This window comes from Leucopleurus acutus (genome assembly GCF_964270905.1).
Source record: "Leucopleurus acutus genome assembly, chromosome: 12".
Taxonomy (NCBI): domain Eukaryota; kingdom Metazoa; phylum Chordata; class Mammalia; order Artiodactyla; family Delphinidae; genus Leucopleurus; species Leucopleurus acutus.
The window spans coordinates 86,152,920-86,179,071 of record NC_139154.1 but is presented as its reverse complement, the minus strand read 5'-3'; the positions used below and the strand labels follow the sequence as shown (position 1 = coordinate 86,179,071).

Below are 26,152 nucleotides of genomic sequence, written 5' to 3'. Positions count from 1 at the left end.
CACATGCTGCGGAGCAACTAGGCCCGTGAGCCACAACTACTGAGCCTGCACGTCTGGAACTTGTGCTCTGCAACAAGAGAGGTCGCGACAGTGAGAGGCCTGCGCACCGCAATGGAGAGCGGTCCCCGCTCGCTGCAACTAGAGAAAGCCCGCGTGTAGAAACGAAGACCCAACACAGCCATAAATAAATTTAAAAAAAAAAAAAAGATAGCCAACAATGTCTAAAAATTCTATATGCCAGTAAAAGTAATTGCCAACTAATACTAGAAAGCTGAATCTTTCCTTCAATAATACATATAATTATTATTGTTGAATATTTCCCCAATTGCATTTCACATATTTATAGAATATTTTATAACATTTGCCCATGCATATCCTGTTTTTAAAAATAAGTTATTAATAATAAAGCAGAAAGTCTTTTTCATATAACCCTGGGTTAAGGCTAAGTGGCAATAGTGTACAGCTCTTTGGGGACATATGAACATCTGAAATAACTTTCAAGGACAATGCAAAATTCCACCCAGGACTTTTTCCTAATAATGAATGGAAATACTTAGAATTCATTCATAAAAGATTTACATCAACCTTTTCCACAAATAGCATTTTCTGTAACTCAGCAGGCCTCAAAATCCTGTTTTTGGACTCTTTTTAAATCTTTGGGTTCTAAAGATAGACGTATACACCCATAACTACACCAGGTTTTTATGAGCTGTTATATTTTAAAATATACCTTTTCGAAAGCATTTCTGGTGTTAATGATATAGACACATGAATAACAAATACATATCTGAAGGAAGAACACTCAGTAAGAGAAAATAAAAAATGTCTTCAAATTTGCCATGGCCGTAGGGTATTTGGAAAAACAAAGATTTGTATAGCTCAAGGAGAATGAGGGAGAAGGAAAAGAAGTCCTGAATGAAGTCAGAGAAGAACTTGTAAGCCATGGAAAAGAGTTTTGTGGGAGGCTATCGGATGATTCTGAGTAAGAAATCAACATGATATGACTTATTTTTAGAGAACTGCTCTGGCTGCTGTGTGGAAAATGAACTATTAAGGGGCAAGAAAAGAAACAAGGATATCAGTTAAGAAGCCACTGCGGTACACCAGGTCTGAGATGACGGTGGTTATGACTAAGACGACTGAAGTAGAGGAAGTAGGAAATGGTCAGGTTCTTAATGTATTTAAAGGTTGAAATGGCAAGAACTGCTGATGGATTGAATGCGTGATGTGAAGAAAAGAGAAGAATCAAGGGCATGTCTTGGTTTGGGGCCTAAACACTATGTGAATGGTGAAGTCATTTACAAAGGTGGAGAACACTTGGGAAAGAGTTGTTTTCATGACCAAAATCAAGAGGTCTGTTTCTGATATAAGTTTGACCTATTTTACAACCAAGTGCAGGCATTTAAACATTTGAGTCTGAAGCCATTACCCTGAATTAGCTCACCTAGGGAATAAACAGAACAGAGAAGGGAAAGGATCAAAGAACTGAACCCTGAGGCTCAGCAATAATTACAGGTGGGAAAAAGGAGACAGCAAAGGCGGCTAAGGAAGAGTAGCCATGAATGTAACTGATCTGACTTTATGAATATGACCATATTTCTCTCTGTTCTAGATCTCCCCACTATTGAATGGAGGCCCCCAGAGCACAAATGATCCAACCTTCTTGTTTTCATGAGGAACTGAAGCCTAGGAAAATCAAATGACATTGAAAGTTTTGCTACAGAATTGGCATAACCATAACTAGAACCTAAGTCTGCTGATTCCAAAACCCATTCTCTCTCCATCATAAAGAGCTACCTAAAGATTAACTAGGCAGTAACAAGAACAGCATAATTTTTATTTTTGTTTACTTCCAAAAATTTGATAACTTAATACCAAACCTACCACTCAAAATTTTAAAATGAACCTAAAGTACTGTTTTACATCAACTTCTATAAAACTGACTAGTATATCAGACGCTCAACATTCACTCAATGAATAAATGATCATACTATATGTTTTTCATTCCAAAATAATTTATCTTGCACTTCTGAAATTCAACACTTATTTTAAAACCTAAAGCAAAAACATGAATCCTATGTTTTCAAATATCTAAGTCTCAAATTTAGGAGAAAAAGGAAAATTAACAAATATGGTCTTTATCAAATACTGAAAGAGTAAGCCAGCATAAAATAAGAGAAAGTAGTCAATCTGCTAATTGAAAATCATTACAATTTACTATCTCTGCCAAGAGAGCTCTGAAAATTTGTATACATGTGCAATTAACACTAAATATAACAAAGAAAAACAAACATTAATATGAAAGGGAATGTATATTCAAATAAAGGAGAAAGAAAAACAAAACCACAGAAGACACTCCAGCACATTTTGTCAAGGCTATATGACACATTACATGTCAAGTAGCAATGTTGTTACTGCTACTTCTTTTTTGTTGCTGTTACTGCTATTTCTAAATGAAGTTAAACAAAAATTTATAGCCAAGTCTCAGGTAAAACTGTGCAGCCAGTGATTAACATTTACTTTAAGATACTTTCTTCTAAGATTGTATTCTTACATATGATTAAAGAACCGTAAGCATGGCAAGTGATGACAGGTTACGTCCTACATATGCAGATCCTATAAAAATGCGATCAACTTTGATTATTCTTAACTACAAATAAAATAATCGACAGCCTCACATGACTGATTCTGGGAATCTCAACTACGAGGCAATTAGAGTTTCCCTATTAAAACCTATTTATTTTGCCTCAAATAATATAATATGAATTTACACTAAACACACACATTCCTATTTTTTTAATTAAGCAGCTTCTAAAGATCAGTATCTTGTAGTTTAAGGTGTACATTTGCATACAGGATCTATTAAGATAATACTGTAATAACTTGGAACACTTTGAAAATAGAAGAGAAAATAGGAAAAGACTAGATCATAGCTATAAATCTGGATCAACAAATAAAAAAAGATAGTAATTTTAATATCAACGAATTATGCTTGTGGCAAAAACACTTATGTTTTTTCACACTATACAGATCATATTGCAGATTCACTACAATGAGAGCACTTACAGTTGATGACTGATACACTTCCTTATATCATCCCTCTTAGAAGGTATTATAATTAATATTTAAAAAAAAATGGGGCATTGGCTTCTGGAAAACATGAAGGCAACAACACTTTCATTTGTATGATACATGCCTGCCTAAGGTTTTGTAAATCTAAGACAATATACGTGTTTGACTTGACATTTTTACACTAAGCTGGTTGAAGATGGATTCTGTTCATTTTAGTGTATACATATTTTAAGTTTAGTGCTTAATTTAACAAATAAGAACAGGAGTAATGCACTGAGTAAAATCCTAGTATGCACCAGAGGAGGTAGGTCAGAGGCAAGCACAGCAATCACTGGATTATCCTGGACATTAAGTATCTAATGTTCTAATTTAGACAAGTACCTTAAGCTAATCAAATGCATTAAACAGAACAAGTCTTCTGACAGGCTGCAGTGTATAGCGCAAAGGGAAGAAAACTGGTTAAATGAGTGAGATACTGAAAATGATAACAACTAGTTCTTTCAAATTATCATTTTTCAAGTTGATTTAACTTTGTTAGAGTTTTAAAAGTATAATGTCAGAGAAAATATTAATAATGCCTGTAGTTTTAGAAGAAGTAAAATTTAATAATTAAAGATCCTTTTTTCAACATCAACCTCCTATATTATATGGGCTATGGGAATCTTTATTTTACTATAGATTCAGATTCAGAACTTAAGTCTCTCAGACCTCCCAGGAGCTCAGCAAATATTTCTTGGGAAAAATCAGCCTTGTGTTTGGGGTTCCTTTAGTTTCTAGACTGTTGTGACAACACCATGAGATCATGATAAGCTGTACTAGCCGATACAGTATAAGATTAAGATTATTTAATGTATTATACAACATTTGAGATCACCTAGATTTATCAAAACGAGAAACTGACTTGGACACGTTCAAGGGATTAGAAGGTAAGATTGGGAAGCAAACAAATTAAAAGCCAACCTAGTATTTCACTTGAGAGAATACTTGTTTTTACTTGAGAATAATTCTTATCCTGTTTTGTGAAGGCAAATTTTTAAAGATAAAAAGCAAACAAAGATGTTTTAGCCCATGAATTTCATCTCTCTTCCAAATGTGTCAACCATCATGGAATACAGGCTTATCACAACTTTACTTTTAAAACATATATATCTTTACTTTTCTAAATATATTAATTTCTGGCTGATTTCATGGGTTATTTTATGATCCGTGAGGCTTCAATATTTTTCTTCTATGGCTACAGGAAAAACCTGACATGCATTTACCTAAAAACTTGCTTTTAAGCAAGCTAATTTAGAACATTTTATCATTCTGATACAGTAGGCTTATATTCTAGCGCTATTGAAACAAACATCTAGGACCAAGATGGAGCCACTCCTGCCTAGGGTGCCATGTCAGCAAACTGAAACTTAAGATAACTTTCAGGTCCCTGTAAATGCTCTGCTTGACCAGAGACACCGTGTATCCAGTCAGCCAATCCCCACAGGCCAAACCAATTCTTGGCTCTATACTTATTTCTTTGTTCCTTCTCACCCCAAACAAGGTTGACTATGGGGCCCCAGCCAATCAGACATTTTCTATTTTTCTCTTCCTTGTTCTTTATTCTTCATCCTATAAAATCTTCCTGTCTTCTGCCCCATGTTGCACTTCTCCAAATGGAGACTGTCTGTTTCATAAAGTGTTAAAGTTAATTTGTATCACTCAAACTGTCTTCTTTAAATCATTTTTTAACAGCACTAAACAGTATATGGCTAAAAAAATAATTTATTCTTGCAAATCGATATTGTTAAAGAAAAAATAGCTCATAACATTATATCAATTTAGTTATAGAAATGATACAACATAAATTTACTAGATGTGTTTTTTGCCTAACTAAAAATGATAATGTGACAAGAAAGGATATATAACTATATATCATGCTTCTACAATCTAGTTTCTAGTATCTTGTTGATTTGAAAAATTCACGATTTCTTTAAGGTACTTTATTTGGGTTTTGTTTTTTTTTTTTTTTAACTCCAAAATATTATTTTGCTATGTGGCTAGAAAGGCAAGCACTATCAATACTTTAGAAGCGCTAACAATGGTGGAATCAGGCCACAACACAGAGAAATGCTGGACCAGAGGAGAGAGGAGACTTGGTTTTGAGCTCACTAGCTTTGGAGTCTTAGGCAACTCAATCTTTCTTTGTTTCCATTCCCTTATTTGTAAAACAGTAGTCAGAGTAAGCAATCATATCTAACATTCTCCAAGAGTCTCTCTAAACTGTAATTAAAATTAATGAGGGAGAAAAAAATCTTAGGATTTTATATTCAAGTGGAAACAATGACACCAAGCAGCTCAACAGATGAAAAAGAAAAATACAATATACATACATATAAATATATTTAGATACAGATATGAAAGTTTCTACTAGTACATGTGAGTCACTGGCCTTTGAGTAATTTCTCCTGACTACTCCCTACTCTGCCCCCATTTAAAGAGACTGACGAAATAACGGCAGCAATTTTTGACATCATTATTCTTAGCAAGGCTTTGCATTTTGTTTTTATTCTCCTCGAGAATAGGCATATTTGTATTTTGCTTCTGAAAAGGGTGCAGGACATCATGGCAGACCGATACTCTTGTTTTAACAACTAGAAAAGAAACCCTTGATAAATGGTTAAAAATATATTTATGAGAGAATTGTGGGAGCAACGAGAATTTTATATTATCTAAAATTCCAAAGAGGAAAAAGTCCTTCCTAGGTGAGCTGACAATAACTGGCTCCTTTCTTCCGTAGAAGCCTTTGACGATTCTTAGTGTGGGCTAAGGATAAGATCTGGACCGAGTGGAGGCACACTATCTTAGGAAAGAGAAATTAGTACAGCTCATCATGATCTCATGGTGTTGTCACAACAGTCTAGAAACTAAAGGAACCCCAAACACAAGGCTGATTTTTCCCAAGAAATATTTGCTGAGTTCCTGGGAGGTCTGAGAGGCTTAAGTTCTGAATCTGAATCTTCAAAAAGGCACAGTGAAATGTCTAACTCAGGTAGTGTTTCAGAGACAAAGTACTACTAGAAGTAAAAGATCTGTAACAAACACATAACTAGCTTCTAACAATCAATTATGAGGAAATACAAGGGAACATAATGAATGACAATTTGGTAATGCAATCAGCAAAATACAGACTAAGGGATACTCCTCAGTACAAATGGTCAGCTTTCTTACACAAATATATTGCAAGGGAAAAAACAAAGAGGAACCTATTGATTAAATAACTTAAGAAACATGGCCACTTTTTGTCATACATGGACCTTAACTGGATCTGGATGCAAAGATACAAAAGGAAAAAAAAATACTATGAGACTGTAAGGGAATTGGGATACCTGACAGAATATTGAGATATTAAAGATTTATTTAATAATGGTATCATAGTATTGGGTTGGCCAAAAAGCTCCTTCGGTGTTTAAAGTAAAACTAAAAGACGGATTTTTCATTTTCACCAAGAACCTTACTGAACAACATATTCACTGTTTTGTTCCACTACCATCTGCCAGTTTCCAGGCAACTTCATAATTCTACCTTCTCAAAACCTTTTATCTTTTTGAGCAAAGAACTGTTCCAGGTGCCTTTTACAGTCTTCCAGGGAACTGAAATTTTTTCCATTAAGAGAATTTTGTAAAGACCGAAATAAATGGAAATCTGAAGGTGCAACGTCTGGTGAATATGGCAGATGAATCAGAACTTCCCAGCCAAGCTGTAACAGTTCTTGCCTGGTCATCGAAGAAACGTGCAGTCATGTATTATCCTGAAGGAAGATTATGTGTTTTCTGTTGACTAATTCTGGATGCTTTTTGTCGAGTGCTGTTTTCAGTTGGTCTAATTGGGAGCAGTACTTGTTTGAATTAATCATTTGGTTTTCCGGAAGGTGCTCATAATAGAGGACTCTCACCATATACACAACATCACCTTCTTTGGATGAAGACCAGCCTTTGATGTGGTTGGTGGTGGTTCATTTCACTTGACCCACGATCTCTTCCGTCCCACATTATTGTACAGTATCCACTGTACAAAAAAAAAGTGTACAGTGTACACTTTTCATTGCCCGTCACAATTTGTTTTAAAAACAAAACGTTTTTGTTACGTTTAAGTAGAGAATTGCACGCGGAAATATGACCAAGGAGGATTTTTTTGCTTAACTTACGTGGAACCCGAATAAGGTGACATATGGTCACCTTATCTTTGATAAAGGAGGCAAGAATATACAATGGAGCTCAATATCAAAAAAAACACTACCCAATCAAAAAATGGGCAGAAGATCTAAATAGGCATTTCAACAAAGAAGACATACAGATGGCCAAGAGGCACATGAAAAGATGTTCAACATCACTAATTATTAGAGAAATGCAAAGCAAAACTACAATGAGGTATCTATCACCTCACACCAGTCAGAACAGCCGTCACCAAAACATCTACAAACAATAAATGCTGGAGAGGGTGTGGAGAAAAGGGAACCCTTCTGCACTGTTGGTGGGAATGTAAATTCAGCCACTATGGAGAACAGTATGGAGTATGGAGGTTCCTTAAAAAACTAAAAATAGAGCTACCATATGACCCAGCAATCCCACTACTGGGCATATATCCTGCCTTCTTATTGAAAACCAAATCATAGAAATAGCAACAATTTCAAAAACGGCAGTAGGTTCAGTAACCTGTATTCCAAAATTATCTAAGAAAGACAGTTGTCTAGAATTAAAGCTCTCTAAGAATGGAATCCTACTTCTTTCTTTGGTAGTTTGATTTATTTCGAGTTCATTCATTCATTCAACAAAGTTGCAGATAAAAAAGTCCTTACTGGAGGGACTTCCCTGGTGGTCCAGTGGTAAAGAATCTGCCTTCCAATGCAGGCTTCAATCCCTGGTCAGGGAACTAAGATCCTACATGCCGCGGGGCAACTAAGCCCACACGCCATAACCACTGAGCTTGCGCTCCTCAATGAGAGCCCACGTACTGCAAACTACAGAGCCCACGTGCTCTGTACCCTGCGTGCCACAACTACAGAGCCCACACACCCTGGAGCCTGAGCGCCACAACTAGAGAAAACCCGTACTCTACAACTAGAGAAGCCCGCGTGCCACAACGAAGAGCCCACACTGCAACAAAAGATCCCGTACGCCTCAACAAATACCCCAATGCTGCAGCTAAAACCCAATGCAGCCAAAAAAATAAACAAAATAAATAAATAAAAAGGAAATAAATTAAAAAAGAAATAAAGATGCTTAAAAAAAAAAGTCCTTACTGTCAAGGAACTTACTGTCTGGAGGAGAAGCCAATCCAGGAAAGAACTAAACACAATCTCATGAGATAAATTCTACTGTGCATGATACAGACAAGTACAAGATGCTATGGAAGGAGAGAGGGGAGGTACTGTTTCCTTTTAGGACTGAGTTTCATGTGCTGGCAAGAATGGTGGCCTGGTGGGTGTTGAGGGAGGCAGAGATAACATCCTGAACTGATTTATGTCAAACTAAGGAGTCTGGATAGAAGGTATAATGGGGTAGCACTGACAGCTTTTAAATTATCTGATTTACACTTTAGAAAGTTAGAAATGAGGAAAAATTTTAGGCATTTATAATGTTAGTAACTTCAACAATTTAGAATTATCTAAAAGAAACATTACAATCCTACCTATTAACAAAATGAAAACCTATTATCTATGGAAGTTTAAAAACTAAAAGTTAAAGGCTTGAGATGAGAAGCTTGCCTGCAGTTTCTCCTGAATAAGTAACAGAGATTAAGCAGAAAAGGAGTATAACCAAACACTTCAGGTTTACGTACCTATAACAAGATGCTCCATAGGGACATTCGGGCCGGTCATCAGCCTCACCTTGACACGTGATGTGTACACCTCCATAATCACTATCACCAGGGTGACTGAAGTGTTGAAAATGGACAGGATTCTTCCTATGAGAGTGATAAACATACTGTCAGAAAAAAAGAATTAATAGGATATAGTAGACTTCTAGATAAACTAGAAAAAAATAATTAATAGGATATAACAGGAAACCAAACAATACACATTTGATTATTCTAGAACGTGAACCAACATGCTACATGACATTTAGTCAGTGCGGAACTCTCATGGTAGCAAATTAAATTTCTGGTGACATGGGGAAGACCATGAATGTCAACGGACAATCTGAAAACAGTACTTTATATAGGCTATATACAACAGAATATACAGGATAATATAAATAATATCAGCATACAGAGCTTTTAATTAAAGACTTTTAATAAAGTGAACACATCTATACTCCCTCTGCTAAGATAAATAACAATATTACCAACATTCTAGAAGCCCTGCATGTCCCCTTTGAATCATTAAACCCATTTTACTACCCAAAGCTAACCACTATCCTGTCATCTGCAACAGTGTTTCTCAAACTTTTCAGTCTCAGGAAAAAAACTATTAAAACTCCAGAGAACTTTTATTTATGTGAGTTATTTAACCTATTAGAAATTAAAAATGAGAAATTTTTAAAATAAATTTACTTTATAATAGTAATAAACCCTTTACATATTATGATAAATAGCACATCTTAATGTAAATACCTATTTTCCAAACAAATTCGTGGAGACATTGTTTTATACTTTGGAAATTTCTTTAATGTCTGGCTTAAAAAAGGGCATCCGAATTCTCCTATCTGCTTCTGCATTCAATCATTAACACAAATTATGTAGCCTCTGGGAATACTGTACACTTGTGAGTGAGAGAATCAGAGTGAAAAAGGCACACACACACAAAGTATTATTATGAAAATGGTTTTGGCCCAACAGTTTTCCTAAAAGCATCTCGGGGACCAGGACCTGCAAGGGCCTCTGGAACATACTTTCAGAAGCAATGTTACAAACAACATATTAGTTTTTCCTGTATTTGAATTAAAATGGAAATATGTAGTATGTACTTCTTTGAGAATGACTTTTTATGTTTGTATGATTACTCCACATTACTGCATGTAACAGTAGTATACTTTTATTACTGTGTAACATTCCACTGTATGAAAGTGCTATAATTTATTTGTCCATTCTACTATTAATAGACTTTTGGATTCATTCTAGTTATTGGCTTTTATAAATAATACTGCTGTGAACATTCTACTTTTGGCGTACTGTTAGAAGTAATAAACTAATTCAGCAAAGTTGGAGGATACAAAAATCAACACCCAAAAACCAGTTGTGTTCCTATATACTTGCAATGAACAATCCCGAAAGGAAATTAAGAAAACAATTCAATTTACAATAACATTTAAAAATAAAATAGTTAGGAAATAAACTTAAGGAGGTGGAAGACATACACAGGTTTAATTTCTATTAAAGAAGACACAAATAAATGTAAAGACATCCCATGTTCATGGAATGGAAGACTTAATACTGTTAAGATGTAAATATTACCCCAGGCAATCTACAGATTTAAAGCAATCCCTATTAAAATCCCAATGACATTTTTTTGCAGAAATAGAAAAATCCATCCTAAAATTCATGTGAAATCTCACGGGACCTCAAATGGACAAAACAATCCTGAAGAAGTTGAAGGTTTCACACTTCCTGATTTCAAAACTTATTACAAAACTACAGTTATCAAAACAGTGTTGTACTAACATAAAGACAGGCATATAATATAGACACATGGAAGAGAACAGACAGCCCAAAATAAACTCTTGCTTATATGGTCAAATGATTTTTCAACAAAGTTGCCAAGACCATTCCAAAAGGAAAGAATACTCTTTTCAACAAATGGTGCTGGAAAAAGAGGATATTCACGTGCCAAAGAATGAAGTTGGACCCTTCCCTTACACCATATACAAAATTAACTCAAAATGTATCCAAGACATAAAAGTAAGACCTAAAATATAAAACTTCTAGAAGAAAACAGGGGGAAAGCTTCATGACATTGGATTTGTCAAAGATTTCTTGCCAAATGCAAAGGCAAGAAATGTAAAAGTTGCCTAAGTTCCATGAGACTGCCCCAAACTCTGCCTGTCCTCTTAGCCCTCAGTCTGAAACACTAAAAAATTGGCAAATGTCACAAGAGAAAAAGAAGCCTCAAGGTCCTGACTGCCTCTAATGTTCTCAAGCATGAGTGTTCCGCTTTGCTAGTTGTTTTCAGTGGGAGCTTTGGTCCTCAATAAGACACATCACCTTTATTAGAGATAAAACGCTTATTTTATAGACTATTAACTCATAATTTATATGACCTTATGGAGATAAAATCTACAAGTTTTAATTAAGGTATAAATTTCTTACAAGTTAATAAGAGACATTTCAATTTCTATCCAATTTTTAAAGGCAGTTTACTAATGGAATCAGATGCTATTAAACAGAAAAACTATATGGCCCCAAAAGAACAAAATTTTCAAAAAGAATTTTTTGGAAGCAACAGTTTCTATAAAGTTAAATGCTATTTTGTTGTTTTTTTGCTTCACAAAGGATTGAAATAAGATGTGACTGCTTTAGACAGGTTGAATTTGAAGTGCCTGTGATTTAAGTGGTGATTATCTGGATCTAAAATTTAGTACAGAAATCTGTGTTGGAGATACAGACTTGGGAGTTAATACCATAACATCAAGGGAGTGAATAAGACTACCCCTGAGCAATAATTTTCTATTAAGACAGAACATGTAAATAAATAATTAGAAATCAATGATTAGATAGTAAATATCAGATCTAATATCAAATATTAGAAAGTGTACGAGGAAATGTTGTGTAGAATAGAAGATGAGCAAGTTAGGGAAGAATGAACATGTTAGAAAAGGGCTAAGAAAGGAACTGAATGTGTCTTTAAGCAGGACAGGAGACAGGAAAAGGGAACAACACATCCAAAGGACCTAACAACAGCATGACAGCATGGTGCATCCAAAGAATTACTGGGAGTTCAGGGTCTTCTAGACTATGCTAAGAAATCTGGCCTTTAGCCACTGAAGGATTCTGTAAAGGAGAGTAATATTGTCAGATTTTTTTCTCTCTCTTCTTTTTTACCTTTGTTTTTATTTTCTTAGCCAGATCATTCAGGCAACAATGAGGAAGGAATGTGAACCTGACGGAAAGTTTGGAGACTTAGGAGATTATTCACTTGTCCCAGAGAGATCATTGCATGAGCTAAAGCAGTAGCATTGAGGCTGGAGAAAAGATACATTTAACTAATTGTTAAGATGCATGTATATAACAAGAGCTCAATATAGGTTATTTTTCCCCCTTTGTTACAAATATAAACATTTTGTTTTCAAGATTTCAGTGGCAAATATTTCTCAGAAATTAACAGAATATGTGATATAAATATGTTATTGAATAGAAGACAAACTGCACTAGAATGTACTGGTAAGATACTTGGTTTGATAAGTTGGAATGGCAAAGAAATACTTCTGAAATAGGGCTAGGTAATTATAAACATGCTAGAATAAACAGAGAGAAACTATAGCCTAAAACTAATTCACAAAGCATGAAATTAGAAAATATGGTACAGTGTTATCAAATGAAGTAAGTATAGGAGTAACCAGTCAATCCAGAAAATATATATTTAGTTGTTTCAGAAGGCATCACGGTGACTCAGAAGCACCATTAGAAAAATATAAAGGAAAATGCACAAATATAAGATGCTTAAGCACAACTCAGAATTCTCTGGAGAGTTATACTGTATACAGCAACTATTTATGAAGGCATCTTTCCAACAGCTAAATAAGACATTACATAAGCAGGTATTTTGATCTGAGTGATTCTGTTTTCAAGTCTGGATTCCCCAGTTCAGATCCCTGTATTAATCAGCATATCTACAATGAAACATTTAATTCCCCACAATATTTTAAAAGCCTCTAGCAGGATTTGCTAGAATGCATACTGAGAAAGTGCAAACCAGGAGAAACATGATAAAGCTCCTAACCTTTAGGCCAATGGGTTTTATTAGGCTTTTAACACACTATAGCATGTATCTACATAGCTATTATGCTGTTGAAATAATGGAATTATATGCTAGCTGTAATTTCACTTCATACCTGTAGCAGTTTGCCCCATACATGCAGGATGTCCTCTTGACCTTGTTTTCTTCAGAACCCTGTGGAACTGAATCAGCTGCCTTTGCATGCAAAGTTTCAGGATTGGAGGGATCAGAGCCAGACTCAGGATGAGATCTTTCAGGCTCGGCATGGAAGGACTTGCCTTGGGCACTCAAACAACTCTCAGAACAACTCCTCGCCTTGCTGTCTTTATTTGGTGTTCCCTTAGTGGTGATTTTACGTTCAGGAACCTTACCAAGTTCCTCTACTGGGATTTCATTTCTCTGTGCATTAGTCTTCATGTTATTTACCTCTGTGTTATCTAACGTGATTGCAGAAAATGACTGTGACATTTCCTATAACACAAATCAGAAAGTAAATAATAAAGCATGTTTCAAAAGAAGTATGTAAATTTAAGAATAAAAGCGTGAAACTACAAGATTCATGCAATATGTATATTTTAAAACTTTAAGATTCACATTTTAAAGTTATTAAAAATACCATTATCTCTGTCTCTAATTTAATAACTTTGAAATGGTCTACCGTTATCAGAAAAGGAACTTATAGTTGTATCAAACCTTTACAATCGTGTCAAACATTCAGTGACAAATAACCAGAAAAACACAAACGAAACATAAGAGAACACAACAGCTGCTTTCGTTTGAATATAATCTTTCCCAAAAAACCTACTAGGCTCTTAAATTTCCTGTTCAAGAATGTGTCACACTCTTATGCCCTGTTCTTATAATTTCTTATAAGTTACTGTAATACTTTATTTCTACCCTCTAAATATAATCATGATTTTTTTTCCTACAGCTGCATGATGAAATTGCTCCTCCTTCACAGAAAAATTTGCATTAAGTTATGAGCAACTTAGAAAATAAATGATTCCTTTGAAGTGGTAGGAATAACAGTTTCAGTTTAACCAATTAAAGGCATCTTGAATCAAGTAAATATTCTCATTAGCACTACAGAACCTTTTTTAATGTGTACTTACCACCAGTAAGTACAATGAGTAAGCCTAGTCTTATCCTATTAAAAATGACCTATTAATTACTTATACTTCCTGTGGAGTGAAAACGTTGCTCAGATAAACCCCAGTCCTCCTGGTAAGGATGTGATGACCACGTACTAGATACACGTGAATGTTCACTCCCATGTATAACTAAGAACTCATGTATGCTGGCTGTCTTCTGGGAAAAGCTGGTTTTAATGTTATGTGATATCCAACAGCTCAAATTTCTTGAGAAGGTATCAGCATGACTTTTTTTTAGACTAATTACTTAGGTGTTTTGATAGTTTTTTCTTTTCTACCACAGTATGCCAACTTTAAAATGTTATCCAAACTGACTAAAGACCTTGCAAAAAGAACCTAGATCTAATCATGGCTCTCGTATGGTAGGTAAAAGATAACCAATCGTGTGACTACCTCTTGGAGCTGGCCCTCAGGTGGTGGCATTCATGCCACATCCCGCTAACATATACACTATTTCCTCCGAAGCTGCTCAAGTACACCCCAATCTCACCTCCCTCTGCTATAGGACCAACGAACACATGCCAGGATCTGGACCTGGGGGTGGGTGGGGTAACAGAGCAATTCTGATCCACCTCCCCACTTGGCAGTCCCCACACTGCGTCAACTCTCACCAGTTTTCTTTGTTTCTGTTCAGACAGTAATGGAGTAAGTCAGCAAATCCACTGGCTAAGCAGGTCCAATAAAATGTCAGTCTCTTCTTCCTGTTGGCATCTCGAAATGCCACAATAAATTCTCTTAGAGCACATCTCTTCTCTTGATTTTAGAAAGGGAGAAAATAACTTCTTCCCCCAAACACAGCCCTCTCCCAGATCTTAAAACCTCCTTGTCTCTCAGTTCTCTTTGTATAAAGCCTGAGGGTGGAACAGTGAATACTTCTCACCCCTTTCAATAAGCCCCACAGGGAAAGTCTAGCTCTCACTGCTGGGGTGCTCCTTTCAAACATGAGATACTTAACAGTACTTCTGTCCTCAGTGTTGGGCCTCAGCAACAGTTTTGTTGACAACAGGGAAAAATATCCCATTCAACGTCCTGTCACATTTAGTATAGGGGAAAAAATACAACACAACTAGGGAAATGGTTAAATAAAGTAGAATACATTCTTACCATGAAACACTGTGCAGAGGTTGAGAAGAATGAGGTAGATCTATATATATATCTAAGGATTTTTTAAATTAAACAATATATATATACTATGATTCCATCTAGCTTGTAAAAAAAAATTCCCTATATATCTATGTGAGTACTTACTTGTGTAAATCCACATGAAAAGATTTAGAAGGATGCAAACCGAAATACCAGTAGGCAATAAGACTGAAGGATGAGACAAATCAAGATTTTCATTTTACTTCACATGCGTCTGAATAGTCTAATTTTTGACAATAAGCATCTACTATATTACCACTTAAAAAATGAAAAGCAAACCAAAGAAATGAAATAAAAGATATGAAGTGTAAAGCATCAGATTTCAACTCCCTCTACTTCCATGAAATGTAAAGAAGGATTTGTTTTTTTAATATCTTCACAAGGAATATGTTGAACATGTTAATTTATTCCAAAAGAGAAAGGAGTAATAAAGTCACAGATATCAATACTATGGATCAGGGGTTCTCAAATATTTTAAGAGGCATAAAAACTGGAATTCATAATGTTCTTTATGGAACTCCATGAAATATTGATATTCAGTAGGCCCCTGGCATTTAACATTCGTGGTTTCAATTATTCATAAACGGTCTCAAAAAATCTATTACATGCAGTATTTTGTAAGTTTGCTGAGACATAAATTCGTACTGTGCCAATTGTAAAACTCATGAGCCAGAGCAAGTCACTGAACTGGCAAATGAGAGAAGAGGAAAGATGGAGGGTGCTCTGTACTGGAAGAAGTAGGGGAAGGCAGAGCTCCACATTTTATGGCACCCACATGGCTTATGTCCTAGATGAGATGAAAATGTGAAGAATGAAGTGTGGCAGGCTCGAGATTCATGACAGAAGAGGCAGATCTACACTTTGTAAAAATATATGCTAGAGACCTCAGGGATCGGGGAGCATGGAGCTAATGGAAGGTGGCCCTGGTGCTTGAAGGTGGCTAAAATGTACCATATTAAGGCTATTAAAGTAGCCTGTTAACTTGCCCAATAAGTCCTCCCTCGTCCCTCAACCATCTGAAGTTGTTTTTTTTTTTTTTGGCCCCGCCATGCAGCCTGTAGGATCTTAGCTCCCCAACCAGGGACTGAACCAGTGCCCATGGCAATGAAAGCACAGGCTCTTAACCACTGGACTGCCAGGGAATTCCCCATCTGAAGTTTTAATACACTACAAGGGACAGGATAAAGAACTTTCCCCGATACAAGTTCAATGAAGTAATTTGTTGTTGTTTCCAAGCTGCCCTTGGAAAGAATGTCTGTGCTAATAATAAATTGCCTTAAAAGTCCTGCATCAATCCCATTAGCACCCACATGCTAAGGACTAAAAAATCCTAAACTCCAGCCCCAGCCTCACTCTTGAGCTTCAAACTCATATATTCAACCACTAGCTAGACATTCCTTCCTCAATATTCTATGCAACTCAAACTCAAAATGTCAAAATTGAAATCCTCCCTCTGTATTCTGGCCATAGTTTTGGCCAACATAATTTATCTATTCATTCTAGCCAGAACCTTGGAAGTCTATCTTTCATTTCTTCTTTCCTTCACTTCCCCAGATCTAAGCAACAAGTGCTGCAGCTTGTTTCTTAAATATTTCTCTAATCCAATGCCTTTGCATCATCCTTAATGTCAGTGCCTTGGGTCAGATTCTCTTCATTTCATGACACTGTCAATGCCCTTATCCCCCATTTTTATCTTATTCTCTTCCAATCTCTCCTCTGAAAAGCTGGCTTATGTAGTCCTCCTCAAGGCTCCCATAAAAATCAATGTGTTGTCACTTTATTTTAGGATTTGAATCATGTCCCCCATAAGACTATTTGCTTCTTATCAACTATATCTTATTCATCTTTATTCATTTAATTCCATATTCTAGCATACTGCCTTGCATATAACAGAAAGACTGCTTTAGTGTAATGGTTATTAGAATGATCTTTGAAATCAAAGAATCAGATTTTGAATATCAGCTTTGCTATTTCCTAACCTTTGACCTTGAACAAGTTGATTTAAACTTTCAGACTCCCCTGGTCTGTAAACCAGGGATATTATCAACCAACTTTACAGGATTTTCTAAAAATTAAATGAAATAAGTATATCTTAGTACTGGGTATAGCCGATAAAAAGGGCTCAATAAATGACTGTGGGTGTTTTTTCAGTTGTTGTTGTTAATAGCATTATTAATGCCACCATATTACTACTATTTGCTTAGTGAACGCTTGTTAAATGAACGAATGATTAAATGAATGAAAAGGTGTTTCTGTGGGACTGATCAGAGACATGCTATAAATGGTACAACCTAAATGGCCGATCAGGAGCAAAGGATATAGGATTCTTTGATGGAGTAAACAAATACTAAGAAGCTCTGGGGGACACAGCCTTACTTAAGAGATAGCTATGTACGTAAGAGTTACACTCTTCACCTCTCCTGTTATTTTGGTCAGCCAAGCCAAGAATCTAGTGCACTCAAGACAAATGAAGATACTATAAAATATCACCTCCCTACCAGCTTTCAGGAATAAACAACCTATTTTTGGTAATGTTTCAAAGATTTTACTGAACATCTAGATCTTTTGATATTCCTGATAACTTAAAATGTTTTCTTTCTGAATAACCTTGATTGCAGTCCTTACAGTTGGCAGAAAAGGTGTGAACTTTCTTAAAGGTTCACTTGTGATTAGCAAACTTTATGGGTTGGTATAAACATAGGAAAATGTGTATACTACAGATTTTCCTCTGAAAAAAAATTTCTCTTCTTGGAAGAAAAAAGGGCAGTTATATTGATATTGTAAAAAATCAATAAAAAGAAACCTCAATTAAATAGAGTCAGGATACCAGAAGATGGAGCTCTCATGCCCTGTGATGAGAGCAAAGCCCAACAGAAAGAAGACTCCTCTTCTTTCCTGGCAATGATTCAGCCAATAAAAAGCCATGGACTCTTAGTTTACTATAGTCTGCCAACCTCCTTTTCCTCTCTATAAAAGAGTTCTCCTTCCCTTGTAAAGCGAGAACTTGCAGCACATGGCTTGCCATGGTTATAGACCTCGAATTGCTGATCACAAATAAAACCATTTGTTTTAGGTCAACATTTTGGTGGCCTGTATGGGGATCAGAGAAGACCCCCAATAGCTCCAGGGCTGGTGAGCAAACAGGTGCAGTCCCCACAATTGAGTCCACTGTGCTCACTGATTTTTCTCGCAGACCCTGGAGTTCGCAGACCCATGTTTCTCCAGGATCCGAGCTCATATCCTCTTTGCATTTGAAGCTCTCCAGGCTTTATCTGGAATCTATTTTAAGGTTCTGTCTTCCAGGTTAAGGCCTTGTTCTGCATGAGGGTACTCATTTGGCACTTTGGTCCGACTTTGAGATCAGATTGTTTTAACTGAAGCTGGCTGAGAAGCCTCTAGCCTGGCTTCTCCAGGACCAAACTGATTCCTTAGAACTGTCTGGTATTAGACCGGCGAGCTGTTTGAGTTGCGAGCTGTTTGAATTGAGCTGTTTAAGCTGTTTGAAAATTGTTCTTTTATTATAGAGAAAAACCTCTGAGAACTGGCACCCAGTTATCTAAATATTTTGAAGGCAACCCACCCCCACAACAGGTACTTCAGCTGATTTTGTGTTTAAAAACCACAGTCCTTCCTCACAGGCATTTCCAACTAAATGGACCAACCTGACCAAAGGCAATTTAGAATATCAATGGCCATTATGGGAAACTTTTGAAATCCCCAAATTAATTTTCTTAAAACCAAGCTGGGTTACAATAGCTCAAAAACTTCCAGAACTGAATGGAATGACTATTTTGATTTGAAATTTTGAGGCTTCCCAATGTTATCAGAAATCTAAAATTGACTCTCTGCAAAATAAGATTTTAAGATTAACTGAGGCAAATGATTAAAGAAAAACAAAACAGCTTCTGAAGCTTCAGGCTCTTCTTCCTTAGCTTCTTCATCTCAGGTTCCACCTCAGGTGCCATCTTGTCTTCTCCCTCAGCTCCTATGGTCAGACTCTGCCTCTGGCACAAACTTCCTCCTTCCTTTTATACTGTCTATACCTCCTCTGTACCCTCAGTGCCCCCATACTAATTTTCTTGCTAAACTTCCCCTTTTGTCTGAAACTCTCCCTACTCCCTCTTCCTTTGAAATTGCCAGAACCTGGTGCTTTAAAATTAAGCCTTCTGAGGAGCCAGAGGCTAAACCCTTGATTTCTTATATTCCCTGGACTAAAGCTGAACTGTGAGCAATAGTCAAAGGTTTCCCCAGAGTAACAGAAGATCTTCATAGATCTGCTGAGGAATTTAATACAGTCATTCAAACTTGACAACCTGGTTTCCCTGACTTACATCACCTAGTTCATATATTTGCCAGTGAAGGCCAGGCCCAGCATTGGATAAAAACTACTAATTGGGAAAATCTTGAAAGGTCTCTAGCATTACAAGTGGGAGACCAGCCCAGTAACTTATTATATGATCACACTTAAGCAATCATGAGGCGACTTCATCAGGTAATTCCTACGGCTTTTCCAAAGCCTGTTGATTGGAACAAAATTCAGGCTTGCACACAAAAATCTAATAATCCTGTTTATGACTATTACAATCAACTTCAGATTGTTTTAAAAGAAAATCCTGCTCTTCTTTCAGATGTGGATTCCACCTGGGTATCTGTTAACTCTATGTTTATTACTGGGCTGAACTGGGTCCTTTCCTTTCTAGTAAAAATGAGCAGGATAGAATGGAAAATGATGTCTACTCCAGATTTAGCTAACCTGGCAAACCAGCTCACTCCAACTCTAGGTGGGTAACCCTGCCCCCCCCCAAAAAAAAGACTACTAAAATTCTTAATCTTCAAATCCAGCAACTAAAAGACTCCTAAACAAAACCAAAACCCTCCTAGTTTCTGCTATTATTGTGAAGAGCCAGGACATTGGAAAGAGACTGTTAACAAGTGTAAGTACTTCAGGCCTTCAGCCCTCTAACCAGCCTTTCCAACATCTGCCCAATTCTCAATGACAGGACTCTGATAACTACAGGGGCTCTTCCCAATCCTCCCTCTCAATCGACTTGGAGAAACATTTCTCCAGATTGGGGATGAATCTCTTCTAGTCTTAACTGACCCTGGAGCCATACTCTCAATGCTCAACCCCGCTCCTATAAAGCAGTCCCTGAAACAGCTCAAATAGTGGGATTTCTAAAGAGCCTCAAGAGTTTCCTCTCCCTGAGCCTATTCCCTTGTTTAGGCCCTTTGAGAGACGCACACCCTTTTCTCCTTAGTTCCTCTGCCCCTACTCATTTATTAGGCTGAGACTTCTTAAAGAAGTATCATGCTGGAATCTCTTTCTCCCAAAAGGGGGAAATAATTCTAGAATTTGACAATAGTCATCAAAGTAACCAATCAGGTGAATTAAATGATCCTTTGACATCTTTTATTTGTTTTGCCTCTGATGGCACTAGAGCTAATTCTGGAAACACTGATCATTTGTCCCTAGTGAATCAGCTGCCACCCTCCTTATGGGCAAAAACTCCAATTGATACTGGCAAAATTCACAGCGCACCTCCCATCAAGATTCAAATAGAGCCCTCAAGACCACTTCCAGAATTAATATTCCATAAGAAAAGAAGCCCTTAAAGGCATAAAGCCATAATAGAACATTACAAGGCTCAAGGTCTCCTTATCCCTTACACCAGCCTGGTAAGAAAACCTAACGGCTGAGGGTGGAGGTTCATCCAGAATCTCTGAGCGGTAAACAACATTGTTATCCCTTGACACCCCGTTGTTCCTAATCCCCGTACATTACTAACATCCATTCTTACTGGAAGTAAATTCTTTACTGTTACTGATTTATGTAGTTCATTCTTTAATATTCCAGTTGATGAAGCTGGCCAATACCTTTTTGCTCTCACTTGGGAAGAAAAACAATTCCCCTGGACAGTAATGTCCCAGTGTTTTGCTGAGGGTCCTTCTTATTTCTCACAAATCCCAAAGGCTGATCTGGATTATATAAAGTTCCCTAGAGGTTCTACTTTGTTGCAATATGTGGATGATTTGCTTCTTTGCTCTCCCTCTCAATCATCCTCACAGGAAGACAGTATTCACTTGCCAAAGTTTTTAGCCTGAAAGGGACATAAGGTTGTCAAAGAAAAATTGCAGTTTGCCCAAACCCAGGTTCAATATTTAGGGCATCTGATATCAGAACGAAAGCTACATGTAGATCCAGATACACTTCATGATGTCCTAAGTTTTCCCAAACTCCAAACTAACCGCCAACTGCAAGGTTTTCTCAGGATAGTTGGTTACTGCCAAAATTGAATTCCAAATTTCTCTCTTATGGCCAAACCTCTGTATGCTTTATTAAACAATAACAACCATGACTCAAACTTATGGGAAGAACCAAACAATATAGCCTTTAAGGCCTTAAAGTTGAGTCTGATGAACCCACCTGCCCTTGAGAATCCCAATTATCAAATTCCCTCTTTTCCTTTTTGTATATGAAAAGGAAGAGAATGTCCTTGGCGTACTCACCCAAAACCACGGGGTCCACCATCAACCCACACTGCATTATTGCCAATAACTGGACCCTGTGGCACAGGGATATCCTGCTTGCCTTAAAGCCATTATGGCCACTGCCCTTTGGGTTAAGGCCACCAAGAAAACTGTGGGATCCCCTCTAACTATTTTTGTACTTCATGCAGTAGAAGCCCTCCTGAATTCTCATCACCCTCAATATTTCTCAGCCAGCTGCCTCACCTCCTATGAAGGAAGTCCTTTTGTTAACTGCTCCTCGCATAACTCTTTTATGCTATAATAACCTTAACCCTGCTACTCTTCCCCCTCTGTCACGAAAGAAGTCCCTCTTGACTGCTTAACACTGACTGATCACCTCCTGACTCCTCATGATGATTTACAGGAAAGATCTCTCAGTAACACTGACTTCCCATGGTTCACTGATGTTCTTATTTAAAAGGTAACAATGGCAAATATTATGTTGGGTATGCTTTGCAACTCCTTTTGATGTTGCTGAGGCAGCATCTTCACCAATGGTTACTTTGGCCCAACAGGCTGAATTATACACTCTCAAATGGGCTTGTACTTTAGCTAAGGGCAAAACTGCCAATATTTATACTGATGGTACACACTTTAAGAGTAGCTCATGATTTTGGAATACTGTGGAAGCAACGTGGTTTCCTTACTTCCAGCGGAAATAAAATTTTAAATGGCTCTTATGTTCAGGAATGCAATATTTTTATCTGCCACTTTAGTTATTACTAATATTCCAGGGCATTCTAAATTTTACTCTATGGAAGCTAAGGGAAATCACTTTGCTGACATTTCTGCAGGGAATGCTGCCCTGAAAGGGGCTAACAGCATTCTGTTGGTCCAAAGGAACATTTCCCCAGATGATAACTTAGAAAAACTGGCTAAAGAAACCCAACAACTGGCCTCAGAAAAGGAAAAACAAGATCAGAAATTCAAAAATTATTGGTTTGATAAAAAGAGAAAGCTCCGGTTTAGACTAACTAACAACCCAGTCCTACTGGAGACTCTAAAATCCCCATTCATCACCCCTGTACACGCATTAAACCACTGGTCTACTGACAAAATGACAGCATTCATGAATCAGTATTGATGGGGAAACACTGACAAATCCACCAAAAGTATCTACCTCACTTGTCCCACTTGTCTGAAATACAACCCAAAGAAGTCTGTTTGTACTGCTCCTAAACAATTTAAACTGTCCAATGGACCACTCAAGTCTGACAACTTGCTCTGGCTCATGGATATAAATATGTTTTAGCAATGGTCTATGTGTTTTCACATACAGACAGGCCTCCCTTGCAGACAGGCTACTGCTTCTTCTGTGGTTAAGGTCCTTTTAGAAAAGAGTATCCCTACCTGGGGAATTCCTCTCAAATTTCATGGTGATCAAGGAACACATTTTACTGATTAGGCACTTCAACAAGTCTGCTATTTAGCCAGTTTTACAACACTTTCACTGTGCTTTCCACTCTCAATTCTCGTTTAGGTGAATGCACTAATGGCATTATTATGACTCAATTGGCAAAATTTGTAAAGGCTCTCCAGATACCTCGCCATTGGTCCTTCTAAATCTCAGATCCACCCCTTTTGGAACTCATAAAGCTCTCACCCTTTAAGACAGCCACAGGATGCTCAATGCACTTGGCTCTTGCTTCTTTTGACTCACAACTGGTAAGAGGAGAGATACTCCAATATTGCAAAGGCCTAATTGCTTCTATTAAAAATAACCATGTTTTGGTAGAGCAATCTTTTCATAGTGTACTTGTGGGAGATGATGACCTTAAACATCACCTGGCAACCTGGATATTTCGTCTATTGGAAAGAAACACCTCCAGAAGAACTCTCTTCAACCTCACTGGAAAGGCCCCTATCAGGTACTGCAAACCAGCCCTTGTGCTGCCAAACTCCAAGGAGTGGACTCTCGGATTAATGTGACACACTAAAAACTGCACTGAACCCTGACTGGCCCTGCACATCATCTGATGACCTGAAGGTAAAGATTTCCCATAATTGAAGCCACATCTGATGAGACAGTTTTCCCAAGATATCCAGACCAGGCCTGTTGGAACCTTGTCTGCCAAACCTCTGATGATGACATAACACTTCAGATGGTCTCCAATCTCTATGATCTTTATAACATAGAGACTTTAGATTAAAAGTGCCTGAAAGTTCTTCCTCCTACCTCTCCTTGATACTTGAATGTGACTTCAATAGGTTTCCAATCTGTACTTTCTCTCCAATGTGAGACACCACACCCAGCAAAGGCCCCTCCTGGCATTTAGGGACAAAAAGCCACTGAAACCAGAAAACCTGATTCTTGATCAGCAGTGCTTTCAGAGAAAGACCTTGATCAAAAGGGGTAAAATGTAAAATATTAACAAACAGAAACTTCAATTAAATAGAGTTGGGAGACCAGAAGGCAGAGCTCTCATGCCCTGTAATGACAGCAGAGCACAACATGAAAAAGAAAGACTCCTCTTCCTTCCTGGCAAGGACTCAGCCAATGAAAAACCATGGACTCTGTTTACTATAGCCCTCCCAACTTCCTTTTCCCCTCTCTAAAAGCATTCTCCTTCCCTTGCTGTGCAGGAATTTGCACGTGGCTCATCCATGGCTGCAGACCCCAAACTGCACTGATGTCCTTATTAAGTCTTTATAGCCAATATATGAGTCAGAACACATTTTGTTTTCATTTATTAAACTTGACTCCATAAGTAAGCAAAGGAGTTGAGCCTATAGTGATTATACCCGACTTCTCTAGCTTGAGAAAAGGATCCAGTGAGAAGCAGGATCTCCTCTAATGGGAGAGGAGGCAAGAGTGAGGGGAGAACTATAAAAGGTCTGACTCTCTGGGATAACTGCTGGAATTTCCATCAATCCAGTGCATGCTATTCTAAAACCAATCCTACTCCTATGGCTCTCAATGAGACTAAATAGATGGGGACCCACAAAGCTTAGCCATCGGTCTACAAGGATCATGAAAACTGTCATCTAAAGCCACCCTACTCCTGAAAGGAAGAATACCTGATCTTTTTGTCCTAGGGCCATCTCTCTCTCTCTTTTTTTTCCCCTTCTCTCTCTCTTCTTAAATTCATCCAATAAATAGGCCTCATTTTCTTAGAGTATCCAGTACCAAAGAATGCTTCAGTCAGCCAAACAATTCTAGTGACTTAGCAAAAACTGAAAGAGGAAAGAAAAGATTTATAAATACTGCAAGTTAGTCCAGAAGTAATCCTGCAACAGGCTGTTAAGAACTACCCATTTGTTGTTCCTCTCTTCACACTTATCAAGAAGAAGGTAGTTACAGGCAGTCTGAGAATGACCAATAGAATAGAAGAAACCAGATTTTCAAAATGGAGGTACCAAATTATGACCAAAGTCAAGTGGTCTCCACCTTTTTTTTCAGTCTGAAAATGTCTAAATTAAAAGCTTTGTTTTCTACATTGCAAGTGCTATATTAAAGATTAGTTTCAGTAAGCCAAAAACAAACAAAAGAAAAACTGGGGCTAGTTTTTATCTTGATAAACTCAATATAAAAAGCATTTTTGGTTTTTCCTTGATATATACAGCATATAACTATTCCTAACTAGAACACCTGATGAAGAAAATAATCAAATTATGAATTTTTAAAAAATCACCTTGGATGAAATGACAGACTCTTCCTGGTCAGCATTTTTGCACTTTTTTCCTGTGTCTTGCTCTGCTGATATACTTTCTGTACTTCCTGATGAAATTAATCGCTTTCTTCCTTGCTGTGTGATGTTTACTTGGGTTTTGTCTTTGCAGATTCCTTTTTTTCCACTTTCTTGGATTACATTATTATCTTAATCAAACACAAGTACATAAACACAAAGAAAAAGAAGAAGAAAATTATCTCCTGTACCTTCAAATGTCAATAATCCATACCCAAAAAAAAAAAAAAAGACAGAAGGAAAGAAAAAGGATAAAAGAGCAAGTAAATTTAAAGTTCTATTTATATTAAAGCCAATCTCCAATCTGAAAATGCATATTTGCAAATCTCAAAAAGTATTAAGCAGCACCATGGCCAAGAGCTCCAGCCCTGAAGTCATCCTGGCCAAGATGCTAATGTGGGCAGGCTCCATCCTCTAACTGTTTCACCTCACCTTTCTCAACTTTGGTTTCATCATCTGGAAAAAGGGAGTTATAATAATAACTGATGGAGTTATTAGGAGGAGTAAATGAGGTAAGATACATAAACTCTCAGAGTACCACATGTATGTTAGTTATCATATACATTTTTTAAAATTTTGGCATTGAATTTCTCTAACAGAAAATCTGACATGTAACTATCCAATGAATTTTACATACACTTACTGAGCCTCTATCATCCACA

The 26,152-nt window shown here is 37.1% G+C and overlaps 1 protein-coding gene across 5 annotated transcripts in view; it reads right to left on the bottom strand.

The window, feature by feature from the left end:
• The window catches only part of APLF (aprataxin and PNKP like factor), an 84,532-nt gene that overhangs the window by 14,456 nt on the left and 43,924 nt on the right, over nt 1–26,152 (bottom strand). For all 5 annotated transcript variants that reach the window (XR_014326657.1, XM_082851990.1, XM_082851991.1 and 2 more), the window contains exons 6-8: nt 25,437–25,621; nt 13,098–13,453; nt 8,890–9,015 (exon numbers count right to left, since the gene is read on the bottom strand). Coding sequence is in view for 4 of the 5 variants with exons in the window: in XM_082851990.1 (XP_082708116.1) it covers nt 8,890–9,015; nt 13,098–13,453; nt 25,437–25,621 (667 nt within the window). In the remaining variant the exon portion in view is untranslated. The remainder of the gene's footprint in view (nt 1–8,889; nt 9,016–13,097; nt 13,454–25,436; nt 25,622–26,152) is intronic.